Genomic DNA, 20588 nt, shown 5'->3' with positions numbered 1-20588 from the left:
CGGAGGGTGACGTTGGCGGTCTACATAGACCTCTATTGTGAGGCGGTGGATTCAGCGTCAGAATCCACCCCGTGTGAACGAGTGTCGCATTGCTGTAATATTAAAGTCATGCCCAGGATTAATTCTGTTACTTCCAATAGAGAAGACTATTGTCATTATTAATTGTACAGAATGGTTTGCGGTAATGACATTGTGTGGTTACCCTCTAAATGCCAAGTGATCAGTGTCTTCGCCGTCTAATGTCTCTAATTGACAGATTAGACGGGCGTTCCCTTGGAGAAAGTGAAGTCATTATTTTGATAGCGGGCCACAGTGTAAGTGATCTGTGAAACAGGGGCCTTTCCCAGGGGAGTCCAGTCATCCTATATCCCTGTCCGGCTGGAAACTTTCCCATAACTTGTCTCTGACTACTGTAGAGAAGAGACAAATAGGATGAGTGAGATAAATAAAGGGAACACTTCATCATTTTAAGGGTCTGTTTACACAGAGCAGATTGGTTGTATACATTGCTGTGACTTATACGTCTGAATAGGGTTTGCAGAGTTGAAGTCTAAATTTATGACCGTATATCCATGTATCTGCTGATCCAGGACTCTCTTCGGTCCGGGGAGTCCGGTGGTTGTGGTCTTATGGGCATATGGGGTACATGGCAACCAAAAAGTTGTGAGCCAATGTCTGACTAAAATATATGGCCAAGAATATTGTGGGATGGGGGTCCTGCTTCTGTGGAGACCTCTTGAGGCACCCTCTGATGGATACGTAGTCACAGGAACTCCATAAGTCCCTATACAGTCTTCAGTCTTTTTGGATTCTCAATGAAGTCCCAAAGGGCCGAGTATAAATGGATGCCTGGTGGATATCGGCCTGTTATGGCTGCTCTGCAGTGTAGACTGTTGAGCTCTATGTATATACAGTTGCCTCTGGGTAGCTTCTATATGTCTCTATGTATTACAGTGATCGAACTCTATGACGTTACATTAGCCGACAGCATTACCCTCTGACAAGTTCATGCCTGGACTGTTTTTGGATCTCGTGCTCTTGCATTGCCAGATCTTTTGTGCCTGAAGTTGACAGATGACAGAATTCATTGTATCATGGGGATTTAATAACCGGCTAGTCTTGTTTACCCTGATGGGTAACTGTCCTCCCCCGGGGCGGGCGTGCGTCCACGTCCAAGCACAGGAATGGCGTTGTCAGAGTTCAGGGCCTAACTGTGCATCTTCTATAGCTAAGTCCATGGATGGAATATCACTAGGATATGTCATTACTTTGTGGGGATCTGACCCATGGGGTCCCCACAGATCCTGAGAATGAAGGAGTCAGATCTCCACTATCCTTGTCATATGGAAATGTGTATGCAGACCTTAGAATTTCATGTAGTACAAGAAGCACTTGAAGGTGTTGGGAGAAGCCTTAGTATTTTCCCCTGTAAAAGGCGTCCTGTGTTCTGAGCGGCTCGGCCTCTTGTGAATAGCGTTTTAGTCCGGGATGTGAAGTGAATAGTCTTGGCCTGGCAGCGATCCACGTTTGCTATAAAGATTACTTTTCAGTCCTGGAAACCACATGTCCCACACAGACAACGGTCCATAGAGCGTTCCTGGTGTCTGCACCCTGGCAGAATGAGTACCTGGGTTATGCCGTGATTCCTGAAGGCCAAAGAGCCGACATTTTTAATTTAATTCCAGCACGTAGCATGCTCAGAATGTGCTTTACGTGGAATTTATGACCGTATAGACTTTATATAGGGGTAAGTTTAGTGTTACATTGTAGCTGTTACTTTGCACATTAACCAATTGCTTGACCTCCATTGTAGTGTGGTTGTGCGACCATGACCCATGAGAAAACCCCTTTATAACATAAAGTAATGCAGTGCATTCTTTCCCCTTAAATTTTTTTTTTTTTTTTTTACTGTATATAAAATAATCCGGTGGTTTTTCTGCAGAACCTCTGTGGCTTTCAACCTATGCACTGCTTATGGATGAAATTTAGTTTAAAGGGGTCTTCCAGTTTTGGCAAATAAATGTTATGATTATTTGTGTGGCGAAAAGTTGTAGAATATTCCAATATACTATCCATATCAATTAACCTCCACTTTAAGTAAGTGGAATGAATGACAGCAAGCAAAGACTGAGGAATTGATACAGGAAGGATATTGGGGGGGGGGGGGGGGGATACATAACTTTCCATTATGCAAACAATAACATTTATTTGCTAAAAATGGAAAACTCCTTTAGATGTCACCCAGAGCTCAGCTACTGTAGGTCGCAGCCAGTTTGTGGCCGCCTGTGATCATGTGCTGTAGGGTCCCAGCCTTAAGCATCAATGTTTCCTGTAACTGAATAGTATAAATCGTGATAAGATATTTTGGTACAGGATAATGCCACTTGTAGACTCCACTCCTTTTTCTGCTTCCTGGTAAAATCTGTCTTGATAAGAAGAGACAAGACAGATTATCCTCGCTGAGGGATCAGGTTACAGTTGCTGCCCATAGAAGCTTATGGAAAGGGGAAGGAGGAGGAAAGAGAGGGCAACAGGCAAACAGAAGCTGCTGCTTGCAGTAAGTGTTTTACATCTGAGATGGGTACTTGTTTATGGTGTCCTCTGTGTTGTTGCTGCTGTGAGAGAGATGCAGGAGCAAGATCTCCTCTGGGGGACTACAGTACATAGGAGATAGTCTATGACTACTGTGGAACTCGGCTTAGGTACAATTGTGAATTATAGCTGCTGATATAATAATAATAATAATAATAAGTTGTATTTATATAGCGCCAACATATTCCGCAGTGCTGTACAATTTGTAGGGTTCAAATACAGACAGATACATAACAAAGAAATAGTCACTTCACACAATGGGACTGAGGGCCCTGCTCGCAAGAGCTTACAATCTATGAGGTAGAGGGGGTGACAAGAGGTAGCAGGGGCGGTATTGCTTATGCAGAGGTCAGACAATGAGAGGTGACTGTCATTACACAAACATAAAACTCTGAGCCATCACTAGTGGTGTCCTTTTACATGTGAATGGAGCTTGGACATATAAAGTTAGCCTGAAATGGCATCATATCATGTGGGGAAATGTGGGAGCGGGGGCAGAGGAGGGTTAGATTTTGGGGATTCTAATGACGGTACGGAAGGGTTTACATTAGGAATTGTGATAGGCCTGTCTGAAAAGATGTGTCTTTAGGTTGCGCTTGAAGCTGTAGAAATTGGGAGTTAATCTGATTGTCCGGGGTAGAGCATTCCATATATGTCATCCACTGTATAGTAGTGGGTGTGTACACACACGACACCCTGTCCCGGAGTCACCTGAAATGACAGGTATGCCAAGTACCAAATACATAGGATAATGTCATGTAAATTCCCTCCTGGCCTCATTTTTCACATAGTTCACCTTTTAAATAGAACTGTAAATTGCTAAAAAAAAAGTTCTCACTCCTGAAGAAATTATGTCAGACAGTGTGTAGCTGATGGCATTGTGTATATTGTGTCACCTGCCATGGCGGAGCTTGTAGCCTGTAGCATTTAGGCCAGGTCTGCAGCCTCTCTGCATGCTCTTATGTGTTGTGCTTGTGTTCACACCTGAGATACGCAGTGCACATATGTGTGTATGCTCACACTGGTCCATATGGTAACAGGTAGATGGCCCAGTGGGGGCTAGTGGGATCCTAGACCCATAACCCCTACAAGAGTGGCGCTTAGCAATCGCAGCACTGCATACAGATAGCATCTCACCTATGTGCCCATATAATAAACTGGGTAGAATATTTAACAATTTACATAGTTTGTTATATATGCATTGGATGGCTGAGATTACACCTGGGCACAGAGTATGGCCAACCTCTGGCATCCCTCCTGGGCCCCGTCTACCTTCTGGCACTGTGGGCCCCCATCACTAGTGCTCACAGAGCTAAGGGGGCCCGAGTTTAAGGTAAGCGCAAGTCCGCAGGCTACTGAGAGGGCCGCAGGACATAAAAGGCCCATGGTAAGGACTAGCTAGCCAGACTATACAGAACAATGTGTGTAGGTACAGTTTGATGAATTGGTAGGCAACTAATATTTGTGATCGGCAGGTTATATTTACACTTAGCTGTACAGTGGGCCCCAGAATTGAATCTACTGGTGGATCCTAGGCACCCCCGTCTGACACTGCCGCTGTGCCATGTCACCACTTGGCTCCAGCCTTGCTTAGGGCTTCAGTATACCTGGGGTACCGTGTCCTAAATGCTAAATATGTTTATTCAGAGCATGCTCACAATGTGGGCTTTGGGCAAAAAAAATTTGGGTACCCCGTCCTGTATTCTATCTATCTATCTATCTATCTATCTATCTATCTATCTATGTTATAACTATAGATAAATCATGATTTAAAACCTAAATCTTTTGGGGATGAATTCTTTAGTTCAGCTTTTGTATTCTCGTGGATGAGTAACCTGTAGCTCCAGGGACACAATCCAACATCTGTAACAGGGCACCCACCTCTTAGACCAGAGGTGTATCTATAGGGGGAACACATTAGGCAATCACACCCAGGTCTTGATACCCGAGGAGACCCCTCTAACACAAAGACACCAATATATATATACACCAATGATATACATTGGTGTCTTTGTGTTAGAGGGGTCTCCTCGGGTATCAAGACCTGGGTGTGATTGCCTAATGTGTTCCCCCTATAGATACACCTCTGAATAAAATCCTAGTAAAACAGGCTAAGTAGACGGGTTTGCAGAATTGGGTTATAAAAGCCATTTGTGATCATTGCAGCTGCCTCTTGTGTCCGACTACAGCTGATCTCCCCCAACAACAGAACTATTGTCTGACAGTAATGGGTATAAGTACACCTGCATCAGATGGACGGAGACAGATCATGGCCATGAATTGACTTGCATTGAGGCCGTACACTGCTGGGGAAAAAGGCGTTTTACAGTCTCATTTCATTTAATCTCATCCACACATTGTAGAAACTTCATCGTGTCAACTCTTACCTTTTCAAGATGCTAGACTTACACGTGGGGAGGCAAAAATGCAAAATGAAGCATAAAAGTAGAGAAAAACGTGCCACATTCTTGTTTTTTTGGTATTCCCCAAACTTCTGCAATTGGTTAAACTTCTGCAATGTGATCTTATCACAGAAGACTCCAAAAACCAATGAAAAATAAATAAAATTTTTTTTAGTGTCTTGTTGCAGAAGTTGGGGTTAACTCTGCTACATGCGTCCTGCTTCAGATTATGATTGTGCTGTGGCACCCCTAGTGGTGACAGAGTATATTTGTAATCTGATTTATTAAATTAAGATTAGATGTTATAATAATATGCTGTCTAGCAACTGCTAATGTTAGATCTGTAACCAGTCAGACCGCCGCTAGGATTAATGATAATTGTGCAAGATGTAATGTGATGGTAAGAAGCGCCTCATGTATATGAGAAAATTAAATTAAAATAATTTATTTTAATAAAATGTAATCTTATATATAATGTATGTATATTGGAGTCAATCATTGATCTGTTCTGTATAATACGTGCTGGCCTTCTGCTTCTTACCGCAGTCTATATTTCGGTACGTTTATTAACCTCTTCCATGGCCTGGACTTCTTATCTATACGTTTGGATTTGGCCAGACCCAGAAGCCATGGAGGTGTTTCTGCCGGGCCGGCTAATCTCGGTCTTTGACCTATTTACAGACCGGAATAGCTATTTATAACGAGGCGGTATAGCGGCGGGATGGCGACGACGTGTAAGCTGTTAATTAGAAGCTGTCAGTGACAGAACGTGACAGTATCTGCCCTCGTGGCAAGGAAGTCATTGTAAGATCTAATTTAAGTATAAGGTTTTTCAGTCTAGTTATAACTGTTAGTTTTCTGTGTTGCGGTACAGGTACAGTATATCATATACTGATGACGACATATTTTCTGTTCCAGGAATATTTGCATACCTCAACTACCACGTGCCTCGCACCAGGCGGGAAATCCTTGAGAGACTGATCAAAGGTCTTCAGAGATTGGAGTACAGAGGATATGATTCTGCAGGTAAGTTACATGGAATTATGTACACCGCCATGTTATATGTGCTGAATGGTCAGTAAAATATTATAATGAACGAAAGAAAAATCTAATGTATATGTACACACTATAAGTGGCTCTCATCCAAAAGGCTGGACAGACCCTTATACAGTGTCTATACACTACCAAGACCATGACATGTATGGTTTGCCATGTAAATGGTTATGGCCTACACCTGTACCCAAGCTACAATCACTTATAAAGGGGGTTGTGTCACTATTAACGCTTGTCCCCTAGACACAGATTAGGTCGGTAAGGGTCTGAATGTTGGGGCTGTCACCGTAGTCCTGTAGCTGTTGACTTCAATGGAGTACCACAGACATGCAGCGTCCATCACACCATTCAAGTCAGTTGGGTTGCTGGAGATAGCCAAGAGCTATTACTTGGCTATCTAATGCTTGTGTATCCATCACATGGCTACAGCACCTCTCTTGTGCAGATTGGGTGGGGGTCAATGGCGGCACAACCCCTTTTCAGCTTAGATTCTTGGGAGGATCTGACATGGTCTACAGTTCTTTCTGCCTCTCCCTCATACTTTACACTGTCAGTAAACCGCCACAAATATACTGGTGTCTACAAGCCACAATACAATAAATCTCTGGGATATGCTTTGCAGTCTTGTTAGTTTTACCTGAAGATGTGTAAGCTGGCCACATATATGGGATAGCCACCAAATGGCTATTTTAGGTTGTGTTCAAGCTGCACTGGAACGTCTTTCGCAGGTTCCATCAAAAATGCCCAACCCCATTATAGTAAATTGGGTACCATTATGTAAGGGATCCAACAATGCTGTCATTTTGACATGATGGGAATCTGCAACACAGATGTGAACAGAGCCCCAGCTTAGTTCCTCCATGCAGGATTTATAGAATTTCAATATAATATTCTGTCTGTCTTAGGTGTTGGAATCGATGGCGGAAATGAAAAGAACTGGGAGAACAACGCTAACCAGATCCAGCTTATCAAGAAGAAGGGGAAAGTCAAGGCCTTGGATGAAGAGATAAACAGTATGTAGTTCTTATGTTTGTGAATGCAGATGGGTGAAGGGCTGAGGTCTGTGTCCTGGTTAAGATTGGGTCTTTGCCAATTCTGGTTTTGGTCTCCTACACTTGTAGGTTAGGAGTTCCATACTTGGCTGTCTTTATCTGTCCTGTAGACTGCAGTGCTCAGTACGTAACTGCAGATTCACTCTAAAGGTTGTCACAGACCCCTGTTCTTGACAGTGAGGGTCTCTGTGATCTTTTAGACCATAGCCCATAGAAGCGGAACGGCAATACGTCTGCCCGACCACATCTCAATCAGACTAAGATGGGGGTTCTCATGATAGGTGTAGGTCCCAGCAGTCCAACAACCACCCGTCTGCAACTTATCCTTGTCCTTTAGAATGGGGATAAGTTGCATTGGGAGGTAACCCATTTAAGCCTTACGACTATTCATGACTTTTCTCCTACAATATGCCCCGTTGTCTCCTATGAGGTGTACAGGAGATGGCGACATAGTAGAGAACGTGGCATCTTTACATAGTCTATACCGGTGACTGTGCTGCCACCTTCACACTGTAGGAAAGAAGATTCAGGGAGCAAACAGTTAAAATAAAAGCAAAATAAAAATCTGGACAATCCCTTTAAATCTATTCCTGATTGTATACATCTGCCAGGAGGTAATGTTCCTCTTCTGTATATGTGATCCCCTCTGGAATCTGGCAGCAGAGCCGCCTTATGATTTATTCTTCCCCTGTCTACGTTTCCCTGAAAAGTTTTCGTCTCCTGCTGGGCCACAATATGGAGTGTACACATGACTTTAATAAGATCCTCTCCTCCTTGTTGCCCCCCTGGATTTATTTTCTTAGTACATTGTTCAGTACATATGAGTACCTGGGGTCTTAAGATGGCTGCTCCCAGTGGCCATATACTATATTTAGTAGTCATGTACTAGGAATTTTTTTAAAAAATTTCCATTAAAAAAGTGAATTGGTTAGCAGGAATCCTGTGTGATGAGACCGGAGGGGTTAATGTTCACCCTTCGGGAACTCAAACGTGATCAGTTAAAGGGTTACTCCACCCAGTCATCTGCATACGTGGAGCCTTAATGGACGTACAATGGCAAGGTTTCTGTCGAGTCTCTTAATGACATGAAACCTAACACGCTGTAAGCCTTTCGCTGGGCCCAAGTCTCCTGCCAGATATTTGTTTTCCAACAAAAACAGTTTCAGGAAAATGTCATTTATTCACATTACTCCCCCCTTACCCCCCAGCTCCCCTGCCGCTCCAGCCCCCCCACTAAACTTAGGGCCTGCCAGAGGATTTCATAATGGAATCACGCGTTTAAGTAAATCCAAATCCATGGAGAATTCCAGGAAATCCAACCTATACAGGGTAAATAACACATTTTGCTTGCAGAGCTGGATTCTCCTCCTATACTAGTTTCTGCAGTATAATCCAGCTTTCTTGTGCTGGAATTGCTTTAAGATCATTTTTCTCACATTAAAGGTAAAACTCAGTAAATTCTTCTATTTAGGTGTCAGAAATACTACTCCATATTTTTCCATTTGGGAAAGTTGACTGACCGTGGGGTATAGCTTATGTAGATATGTTTGATTGCTGACTGAAGTTGTCACCCAGCTTTCCCAAATATGGCCGGTTAGGAAGTCTATCTATTCTATCAGAGTGACCGGTACTGTTATTGCCATCTAGATGACGAAAATCATGCCGGAGCTTTGAAGTACACCGGTATAATCTAATGGTAGCTGGTAAACAATGGGTTCAATTTAGCGTTGCATCTTCCATCTTCAAAGGAAGCCATGGAGCATGAGGAATGCTTAAAGGGTTTTCCCAGGCTAAAATTATTGGTGACTTATCCAAAGAATAGGTTATTAATCAGATCAATGGCGGTCTGGCATCTAGAACCCCCACTGACCAGCTGTTCTGGGAAGCTGATACACAGAGAATGGAGCAGAAAGCAGACAGCACTGTTCCCTATGTGGTGGCAATCCAAGTTACTGCAGCTTGGCTCCCATTCACTTCAATGGGATCCAAGACAACATTGCTGTCTGCTTCCTATTCCATTTTCTGTGCTGAAAATATATTTTTGGGGGTGTCTGGTGTCCGATCCCCAACAATCTGATGCTGATCAACTATCATTATGATAAGTCATCAATATTTTTAACCTGAAAAATTCCTGGTCATGCATTCAAGGTTTGATGAGGTTTTTAGTGCAGAATCCTTATCAAAGCCATTACATGCAAGTAGGATTTAGTAACCTCGATTTGTATTGTAGGAACACAATCTGGGCATACGGTAGTCACAATTGTATTGTAGGGACACAATCTGGGTATATTGTAGTCACAATTGTATTGTAGGGACACAATCTGGATATATTGTAGTCACAATTGTATTGTAGGAACACAAAGCCAGTGGTTTAGCCCCTTTGACGGTGGCTAATCCTCATGCAGATCCTTGGCACATCAAGAGTCAACTTTAAGATCCTCTTATGTGTGAACATACCCTAAGAAATTCCAATGTCGAATTTTTTTGAAACCGCTGAATTGAGTAGGAAACCAGTGCGACTACATAGCACAATGTGGGTCATTACCTATAACCGTAAATGAATGCTCCTGATTGGAAGTCATTACCAACCTTAGATGTGGGTATTTTACTTGGACGACTTCTCCTCCCTCACATTATCGCTAAAGAAAAGCAAATCCGACATCACCCCCCTGTCAGGAATTCTTCAGCATTACAAAATGTTAACACATGAACCTATCCCCCGCATTGTAATAGTAACCTATACTTAACCCTCCTTTCCTGCCTTCTGTTCTCCTTTCTAACCCCCCCTGACTCGAGGGAGATGAAAATGGTAACAGATCATTTTGGTTTTGTTAAATTAAAAACATTCGCAGTTCGTGAACACAATGGCCAGTAAAATATCTGCACGTAAAAGAGACTTTACCTACGGACCCCTGTAAAGAATAGACCAGGGGATACATACCGTAGCAATTCCATATGATAAAAAAATTTTTTGTCAAAGTTATTCACACAAACAATCTTTGCTACATTTAAGATCTTCCATTAATTATAGGAAATTGGAAATTTTTGGGCAGTTTCTGGTATATAATAGTGTAAATGCGGGACCTTCAGAGAAGGTAAGTTGCTAGGTCAATCAGACGGAGGCAAGGATATCAGCTCTCAGTTGTAGTCAGTTTATTGGAGGCAGTTCACACAGTCCACAGAATGTAAATCAAAAACCGCTTTCTTCAGCAAAAGGATAACACAAAGGAGCTTTCTTCAGCAGGGTACAAAAATGAAACAACAAAACAGTCCTTACTTCAGGATGTAAAGAAGGTAAGTCTTCAGGCTTTCCTCACCCACACACAAGGTGAATTTTAAGGTTTTATCCTCCAGACACACACACAGGGCAGTGTGTACAACAGGTTTCTCCTCCAAGAGACGACCACACCCCCACTTCCCTTGAGCAGCCTCAGCTCTTTTACAGCTGATCCTTGGGTCACCTACCAAACCAGGACTGGAGTATAGGCCTGGGTCTACAACAATTCCTAAATCCTGGACCCATACTCCAGGTAGTCACCATGTGGACACCAGCCACCTCAGTGGAAGATACCTGCCATCTACCACTTTTCCATCTGCCTGTTTACAATAGATATAATGCCCATGATAGCTGTGTAGGTGTAGCCTCAGTTCATTGTTGCCCTAGGTAGGTGGGTACAAAGCAGCCATGCACATTAAATTACTGTTCGCTGAACTCAATGTTTTTGGTAACACTGGACAGCCATATAACTTGTATGGAGAGTGTCCAATTTTTCCCAACAACAGATGACCGGGGAGAGAAGGAGCGGGTTGGTGGATTTCAACATGCCTGATCATTTTGTTCTCTGCCACCACCAGAGCAGCGTTACAACAGATTATTCCCTTTTTCCCATTCTGAACACATGCACCCTCGCTCAATATGAGAAAGGGGGTCGTGATGAATAACCATCAGCCAAAAGGGTGTTTGGCCCATAACTGCTAAAGTGTATGGCCAGACCTGGCAGTGCCGTAACAGGGTGCTGTATCAAGTACCATGAGTTTTGCCAGATTATTGATTTTATTTATTAATTTTTATGTATTTATTTTTTTACAGAGCAAGAAAACCTTGATCTAGACATTGAATTTGATGTTCACATAGGAATTGCACACACCCGTTGGGCCACCCATGGAGAGCCCAGCCCCACAAACAGTCACCCACAGCGTTCTGACAAAAACAACGGTATGTAAGCTTTGTATTATAAATTATATTGTGATTTTTGAAGCTAATTGTGAATTGCATATATCATTCATAATTCTACTAGTTACTATTGCAAACAGTCAGCAAGCTTGTTGTCAGACTCTCCTGTCTGCTTAGCTGAGCTCCTATGATATTACAGGAGAATACGTTTTCCCTACATCACATTGCTGTACACTTCCAGTGCGAAATCTGTGAAGACATTCATCGATGTTAGGCGATTTCAGCTCTGAAGCCTACAGACTTGTAAATGCAGCGCTGCATAATAAAAAGGCTGTAAGGCCTGGTTCACATCCGCGTTTGGTATTCCATTCGGAGGGTCCCCATGTGAATACCGAACGCATTGACAAGCGGTGAGCTTATGAAAGTATAATGAAAGTATAATGGGATCAATGTGTTTTCCACGTGATGTCCGCACGAGTCATGTGGACAGAACCGTACTTCATGAACTACTTTCCTCTCCACATGCCTCGTGTGGAGACCGCGTGGAAATCACACGGACCTGATTACAATCTATGGGGTCCGAGTGCTTTCATAAACTCGCCGCTTGTCAATGCGTTTGGTATTCCGTTTGGGAGGTCTTCAAGCAGAATACCGAATGCAGAGGTGAATCAGGCCGTAACTCTGTATCGCTGCAACATGAGTAGCCCTATATATGTACTATGTTACATGTAGTTTGATTCTATGTGTATAGTAGACATATAATTTATAGGTCTCCACAAGTAGTTTATTCTGTATCAGGGGTAATCATGTTTAGGGATTTATTGCTTCCAGTCCTGCTACTTTCCCTCTCCAGTGTTTCCTGGCATCAATTACGTGACATGCCTCCCTGCAGGGGTTAACAGATGTGCAGAAGTGTTCAGTTTGTAGCATCAGGACGCTATACACAGAGGATTTGTGACTCTCGTACATTAAATGAACGGTAACGCTTTGGGTTAACATAAATATACTGTATGTTCCTCACATGTGGCCTCCAGATTTCTCTGGTTCAGATCTTTCATCATGGCTTGTTTTTTTTACTTTAGCGTCAGGAAATGATGTCATTTTTCTCTCTTTCCTTCTAGAGTTCATAGTTATCCACAACGGAATCATCACAAACTATAAGGACCTGAAGAAGTTTTTGGTGAGTGGCTTTGTGTAAGGACCATCTGGGTCTAAGCACCTCTAGTATCATAGAAGGTCCATATGGAGATGGCAGGGGTGCCCACTAGGTCTGAAACCCCGATGATCTATATCATCCGATAGGTGCTTGACTCTGACTAGTTTGGGGTTTATCCAAATCTATTCCGCCATTCCAAAGATAGAAGCCCTTTTAGTATTGATGTAAATTGGAATATACTAGCCAAGTGGGCTAGCATGTCAGTGGACTTTTTAGACCTGGTGACTTCTACTTCTCATGAGGTAACATTTCGTGAGAATCCTTTCTTTGACCTCTATATTCTACCGTAACTCTCTTATTCCTCCTATAAACTTGTGTATAAAAATTGGCATGAATTACATGGTGGTGGTATTATTGTTCTGCAGGAGAGCAAGGGCTATGAGTTTGAATCTGAGACTGACACGGAAACCATTGCCAAGCTCGCCAAGTATATGTACGACAATCGGGAGAAAGATGGCATCAGCTTTGCCACCCTTGTGGAGAGAGTCATCCAGCAGCTGGTAAGTATAGCCCACTCCCCTATTCACTTACCTACGGGTTAGGGGTGAAGGTAATCCCCTTAGGGGCTGGGCATGTTGGATTATATAATGCTCAAACCTGTATTCCATGGAAGGTGAGCCACTTTCATACCCCCATATCATGGTTATATTTCTTGCTTTAGCATCATCTGATTTTTGGAAAACTGGTTGACCATCATAATGGCCCCCATTACACGACCACAAGGGTTGCCCTTTCTCCATAAAGCAAACCTGTGTAATTGCCAACCTATATGTCCATGGCCACCCTATTGGGGCATAGTGATATCTGACATTCAGGACTTCGGACACCACCTGCGTAGACCCCGTAATGAAGACCATCTTGGCTGGATATAGCTTTCAATAACCTCTTCCATATCGCTTTCCTATACCTTTTCTTTATTATAACCATGTTCCTCCATCTTTCTTTTGCAGGAAGGTGCGTTCGCCTTAGTATTTAAGAGCGTGCACTATCCCGGCCAGGCTGTTGGGACCAGGTAACCTCATGTGTGACCCCCGCCCCCCAGTCCCCATAAAGAATAGTTGTATTATCAGTTTGTCATTCTAATGCTATTGTCTATGTGTTCTTATCCTGTAATTGCCTAATAGGAGGGGCAGCCCACTTCTGATGGGTGTACGGAGCGAACACAAGCTGTCTACTGACCACATCCCAGTTCTCTACCGCTCAGGTAAATATACTTGGCTGAACCAGTGCCAGGCTGTACAGGGACCTATGGCCTTGGCATCATTCACGTTAGCAGCCTTGGCATGAATAACCTAGGTAACATTGTCAGAATGGCTGCCGCCATGAGCTGTATTGAAGCGATATATACCCTACTGTTTGATTTCATAGCAGGCCTGGCTTTTGCTAAGCATGTCTAGATCTAGCTTCCTATTGATATGTCTATTATCACATAGATCACCAGTGAAATGTAAGAATTGTGCTAGGCATACTATGATGGAGAGGGAGGGGGAATTATTAAATTGTATATTGTCTTTATTAATTATTACTGATTATTCACGATTTTCTATAAACCGCAGTCCAGTTACAATTGCCATTGTGTCATTGTAACACATACGTCCTCTATCAGTCTGCTCCTATCATGTGTTTAGCTGCTTGGCATACCTAGGTGACCCTGGTCGGCGTATGTGAGATATGCATTTCAGAGTACTGCAATGCATAGTTTGCCCTTGTCTTTGACTTATTGTCTGATTCGTGCTGTCGCATTTCTCATTGTCATTTTCAGTGTCACAAAGCTACGATTATCCACTAGAGGGACTGGCCATTGTAGTGGATGAAGGTGCCTGTCCAGCCTCGTATTACATTATATACCTTCTCTTAGAAAGAGACTATATTCATATTATCGGTTTCTGGTACTGTTCTCCATGCAGGTCAATCTGTGTGCCATCCAATAATAAATAATACCGCACTATAGCCAACCAAGTTTCAAAGTTTCATCATACAATTTTTACTTTGTGGTTATTTCTTATCTGGTAATAACCAGATACTAACAAATATCATAAAACCCAATGATTTCTGATACATTGAGTAGAGTAGAATCCAAATTAAAAAAAAAATAAAAAAAAAAATTATATATATTTTTTATTACAATTATAATAGGGTTTTTTTGTTTTGTTTTGTTTTTTTTTTACTTTGGGCAGTTCACTTTTTGCACAGCAGGTGGTGCTCTTTACTCAGAAATTGAAATTTTTTTACTGAAAAAATTTGAAAATTAAGTGACTGCCATGAATTACCCCACCACATTTAAGATCAGTTTTTCTTACTGGATTTCAGGAAAAAAAAATTTCTATAATTTTTTTTTTTTTTTTTTTTTTTTTTTTTTTAGTATAGGAGTGTCCTATAGCATAGATTCTGCCCCTACATTACTGGAAACCGTACCAGAACAAGAAACAAATGCTCCTTACCTTTTCTATCCCTCTCGGGGCATGTGAAATGAGATCATGTTATTTTCTTCTTCATTGCTTATATTTCAGGGTATTTTTGCATTTGCTAAATTAATGGAGGACCTTTATATGGGGAACTAATCACAGAATGCTGCGAACTACAAGCTTTCATAACCCCTGCCATTTCTTATGTTGTGGATTGGCTCCGCTGCCAGGCTTTGACCAACTTGGCATCCAGCTGGTACATTATGGGTATAGTTGTACATTTCCTTTGGCCAACCTTTATGAAGGGTCCATTCAAATGATATAGTTCAGAAAGGCAATAGACACATTGATTTCTGTGTGTTATTGTCTGAATAGTAATTCTGCAATTGTGTTTAATTACGATTTTTGGATCGTTTTGTCTTCTGCAGCTTGCCTGTATCACAATACATAGCAAGCTGCAGAATGCCATTCTGTGCAAAATCCAATAGACATGCCGTGATGGCGCCAAATGACGAGTCTTAATGCCCATAACCGTCTATAGATATGGCAGCTCTGCTAGTACCAGACTGTCAGCTCTATACCCTGTGTACCAATCTGGGGTAGACGCCTTTCCCACAACTTAAACTGAATGCTCGAATGCTTTCCGTAACAGACTCTGCATTTTTTTCCTGCTACAAGCTGCATTTCCTCCGGTTGGGCTGAATCTCAGACTAAGGACTCTTCTTGCCCTTCTATCACTATCTTCATCTACAAACACTAACAGGGGAAAAAACTTTGTTATGTTCACTTTTGCAGGTTTGGAAAAGAAAGGAAGTTGCTCCCTGACCAGAGTGGACAGCACCACCTGCCTGTTCCCCGTGGATGAAAAGGCCGTGGAATATTACTTTGCCTCCGATGCCAGGTTAGGAGTGTACAGTGTTATCCGGGCGGGCTTATACTGTGCCAATGGGATAATATAGGCTGTATTTGCGTTATATACTGTGTGTCACGTGCCCATGCCATGGTCCATAGGACCTCCATGGTGAAATAGAATCCTTACGTTGGTGGATACATGATTTCTTCCTATGTAGATTTCAGTGTAACACCCTTTGGGGATCCCTTCATAATAAATTTTGATGTTGATGATCCCAATAGTATTGGGTAAGAGTACGTGTAGTAAGCCCACACAATCCTTTGTCTTGTAGTGCCGTCATTGAGCACACCAACAGAGTGATCTTCCTTGAAGATGATGATGTGGCTGCTGTTGTGGATGGGCGTCTCTCTATCCACCGCATCAAGAGAAATGCCGGAGATCACCCTGCACGTGCCATTCAGACTCTACAGATGGAGCTGCAGCAGATCATGAAGGGTACGTGCCAGGCTCATGCTGTTTAGGTGGACAAACAAGGTTCTCCTCCATATCTTGGATTTCTGCGTCTTCTTAAGAGACACAAATCTAAGACTTTGCTAAGGAGCATATGAAACTCATGTTGTTCACGGTGTATGTTCTAAAGTGTTAAAGGGGATGTCCAGGGTCATAGAAGCAAAGGCAAGCAATAGGGGGAACTAAAAAAATTAAAAATAAATTCATACTTGCATCCTCCTCTCCATTCCTGCGCTGGGCCAGCTGTCAATGCCTCTACTGTGTTTGCATACAGAATGGCTGCAGTCACTCGCTTTTCTTGGCAGTATATTGATGAGAGTGGTGTCATACATGTGACATATAAGTGAAGGTGACAAGGCTTGAAGGTGAAGATGTATGAACATATGATCTTTAAGGTGGTAACGCTTGTCAGATGCTGAGGAGAGAAGGATTGGGCATGCCAATCCTTTATCCCTAGAGGCAGTGACTTCTGTGCACCTTCCCATTGAGAGCATGTGCACCATCATCTTAGCCGAGCCTGGACTTATATAGGGGAGTGCTCCCAAGCACTTATAACTTAAAGGTTAACAAAACAGGAATGACTAATCGTTGCATCACTCTCTAGAATTCTCCTATAGAACAAGTACTATAGACATGAGGTAGAGCTACGTAGACAAAGGTCTCCTCGAAAGGAGGTGTGTCTTAAAGGGAACTATTGTTATATACCTGGGAGGGTCTGTAGATGCAAGAATGAGGTGCAGCCACATGGGGTGTGTTGTCAAACCTATAAGACTAGAATAGAGTACAGTAGGTGTCACTACTTATTGTGCGGAGGACGGTCTGGTGTCAGTTTGCAGGTCCGGGGATTCATTCATCACTCTAAAGGTAAATGTCGAATGTATAAATGGACATGGAGGTTGCTGAAGATGGAATGGAAAGCCGCAGAAGACATGTTACGTGTTGCTTAGAGATCGTGATGGCTTCTGGTTTACATTCTCTCTCGTTTGCTCGGCAGGCAACTTCAGCTCCTTCATGCAGAAAGAAATCTTTGAGCAACCGGAATCGGTTGTCAACACCATGAGGGGTCGTGTAAACTTTGATGACCTAACAGGTAAAACCCACCGGCCCTTATAGATTTACTTGCTACCTGATAAACTGGTTCTCAGGTCTTTATCCTCATATATGTGACTTCTCATTTATATGAAGACTTACTACTGATGTCCTCTGCTGTTTGTTACATGGACAATACCGATTCTGTTTTTACAGTGAACTTGGGAGGTTTGAAGGATCACCTCAAAGAAATCCAGAGATGTCGGCGACTAATCCTCATTGCTTGTGGGACGAGTTACCATGCTGGAGTGGCTGTGAGTATTGCGCCATGATGATCTATGTATATACACATGTCTATTAACTGGGGATTATTTTTATTATATTGAAAAATTTCAGCATTTTAATCTCGAATGAACTTGAAATCCTCATGGCTGGGGTCTAGGGGAGGGTAGCTGGTAAGACAAGTATCCTTGGTGTGTTGGTCTGCTTATTTAGGTACAAGGCTAGGGTAGGAAATAAAAGCTTTTCCTGGGGTTAAGGGCATCCTACCTATTACACTGCATTTTGGCGTGCTACCCTTTTTACAAGTTATCCAATGGCCTGTATGATAACTTGTGCTAGACTTTATTTTTAAGCCATCTCTGGCCATGTGTATGCAATGCAGCAGTCAGTAAGGGGCTAGGAAGGCCTATCATAACAGAGGGACTGTGGGATTGCTAACGGTTAACACCCCCCTCCCATATAATTGCAATACATGGTCCTGATGCTCACATGTGGGGTACCCTGCATGACATTAGAACACATGTAACTGCCTATTAGACAGTTCAGTCTTCTTCGTGGCATAAAACCATAGACCTTTATGTCTATGACCTTTATGTCTATGGGTAGAGTCACGGAAAAAGTTGCTCTGCTTTGTTGAAAATATTCCATATTGGCGGCCGGCTGAGTTTCGCGGTCAGTTTCCACCCTACACTAATTCTTTCAATTTGGTAATGAGAAAGTGCTTTGTTATTCTGCTTATAGCATCCAGCGTCTATATACTGCCTGTAAACTTTATGGTTTCTTCCCCTGCTATCCTTCTGCACAGTTTTATTGCATTTCTATGTGGAAATACAATTTGTCTTTGCTTTATTTTTTCCGAGCATCCCCTCTGGGTCTGTTCATACTGGTGTCATGGTTTGAAGTATAATGGGGGAACCAATGAGGTCACTATTACTCTTACTACAGGAAGACCATTGCATGATGCCATATTCTTGTTGTGCAAAGTGCCTGACCGTATGCCTTTTTAAAAAATTTTTTATTTCCATAGACACGCCAAATTTTAGAAGAGCTGACAGAACTGCCCGTCATGGTGGAGCTGGCTAGCGACTTTTTGGACAGGAACACCCCTGTCTTCAGAGATGATGTATGCTTTTTCATCAGCCAGTCAGGTAAGTTGATCACCCATATTGGTTTTTCTAATATGCCTTGTTTCCCAATTTATGCCACTCTATACCCAAACTGTGGCATCCACTGGCCACAGAGGTTAGAAAAAATGGTATTCCATTGTGGGCCACTTTTGTCCCCCATCAGGTAAATGGGGCTGTATGGCAATATTCAACATTTACGCCATGTGCTCTCCTATCACCTACACCAAACATGTCCACCGCTGTAAATAACATTCTTCATGGTCCCCATCCTCTGAGACTTGCAATCTTTTTTTCCAGGAGAGACAGCAGACACCTTACTCGCCCTGCGTTACTGCAAAGAACGCGGCGCCCTGACCGTAGGGATTACAAACACTGTTGGCAGTTCCATTTCCCGAGAGACAGATTGTGGGGTTCACATTAATGCCGGACCCGAGATTGGTGTTGCCAGCACCAAGGTAAGTGCTGACCTGCGGAGCTACTGAGCATATTACATTGTGTCTTCTTCTATTTAGTGTAATGGTCAATCTATTCTAGTATTATAACACCAGTGTTCTCTTTCTAGGCCTACACAAGTCAGTTTGTGGCACTTGTCATGTTTGCCCTCATGGTTTGTGATGATCGCATATCTATGCAGGACAGACGTAAGCAGATCCTACATGGTCTGAAGATTTTACCAGGTAAGATAGTCCTTTGTGTAGTGTTTGTTACATATTGTTCCTGGAATACAACTGCCTACTCTTATCTCGCCTGACATCTGTTGTTGGAGAAGAATCAGATGTACGCTGTACACATTAGATAACAGCAAGTTTCCACTGCAGTATCATAACAGAGGAAATGAAGCATTACATAGTTTCCATTGAAATCAATGGGGTCCTGCAGATCAAGAACACTACTTGTAGCTTGTAAATAATGGTCCTCTATTAACCCAACTTTCCTATAGGGACTGGAAAATGGCATTTTCTGGGTAAAAATATTGATGAAATATCCTGAAAATAAGCCATCAACATCCATACTAAGACCCTGCATCCCACCAATCAGCTGTTCTCAGCAGATGATACACAGAGAACGGAGCGGGAAGCAGACAGCTGTGCTTTCTATGTAATGGCCATGTATGGGAACACATCTGCAGTAACCTGGTCTGACCACTAGGTGGAGAACAGATCTGTCTGCTTCCTGCTCCATTCTTTGTGCTTCAGCTACTAAGAAAAGTTAATCGATGGGACCCTTAGGTGGCAGACCCCTACCAATCTCTTGTTGATGACTTATTGTTTGGATCAGTCATCAAAATCTTTTTAGCCCGGAAAACTCTTACGAAAAGCTAACCTTATTTAAAATTGTAAGCAAGTAAGAACATTTTTGTATATATAAATAATTAAAAACTTTGCAGAGTTTTATAGATTTTCTCTGTTCATCTTCATGGCGACATCTTTTTTTTCTTGATCTGTTGCCAATGGACATGACCATCAATGCAGAAACGTTCTTTATTCTGAAGTCCAGCCATGGTGTCCTTATTGTGTCCTGGGTATATTCTCATACATGTAGTGTCCCTGTCTGATAACCTGTCCACAATGAAGACATCATGGCTGGGTTTCGTACAGGAATTGTGATGCTGACAGCGTGATAACACCTGAACAGTTTTATGCACTTTCTTGGAGGTAACGTCTCTTTTTCGTCGGTTTTGACAGATAACATTAAAGAAGTCCTGAGCCTGGATGATGAGATACAGAAGCTGGCGGCCGAGCTGTACCAGCAGAAATCCGTCCTCATTATGGGTCGTGGATATCACTATGCAACCTGCTTGGAAGGAGCCCTGGTAAGTGGAGTCACGTTGCCGGCTAATATTCTGAGACGGCGACACGATAACAGATGAAGTCTTGCTTACAGACAATACAT

The 20588-nt window shown here is 42.6% G+C and overlaps 1 protein-coding gene across 2 annotated transcripts in view; it reads left to right on the top strand.

The window, feature by feature from the left end:
* GFPT1 (glutamine--fructose-6-phosphate transaminase 1) overlaps positions 1-20588 on the top strand; it is a 31024-nt gene that overhangs the window by 7471 nt on the left and 2965 nt on the right. Inside the window, exons 2-17 of one of the 2 annotated variants that reach the window (XM_075273025.1) lie at positions 5913-6020; positions 6953-7060; positions 11190-11315; positions 12395-12453; positions 12855-12989; positions 13440-13501; positions 13614-13693; positions 14252-14305; positions 15690-15795; positions 16079-16242; positions 17252-17347; positions 17503-17600; positions 18596-18716; positions 18993-19150; positions 19258-19372; positions 20381-20508. In XM_075273025.1, coding sequence (XP_075129126.1) covers positions 5913-6020; positions 6953-7060; positions 11190-11315; positions 12395-12453; positions 12855-12989; positions 13440-13501; positions 13614-13693; positions 14252-14305; positions 15690-15795; positions 16079-16242; positions 17252-17347; positions 17503-17600; positions 18596-18716; positions 18993-19150; positions 19258-19372; positions 20381-20508 — 1718 coding nt within the window. The remainder of the gene's footprint in view (positions 1-5912; positions 6021-6952; positions 7061-11189; positions 11316-12394; positions 12454-12854; positions 12990-13439; positions 13502-13613; positions 13694-14251; positions 14306-15689; positions 15796-16078; positions 16243-17251; positions 17348-17502; positions 17601-18595; positions 18717-18992; positions 19151-19257; positions 19373-20380; positions 20509-20588) is intronic. The other variant, XM_075273027.1, reaches the window with a different exon arrangement.

This window comes from Leptodactylus fuscus, chromosome 5, assembly GCF_031893055.1.
Source record: "Leptodactylus fuscus isolate aLepFus1 chromosome 5, aLepFus1.hap2, whole genome shotgun sequence".
Classification (NCBI taxonomy): domain Eukaryota; kingdom Metazoa; phylum Chordata; class Amphibia; order Anura; family Leptodactylidae; genus Leptodactylus; species Leptodactylus fuscus.
The sequence above is the reverse complement of the archived record's forward strand: the minus strand, read 5'-3'. Positions and strand labels throughout refer to the sequence as shown.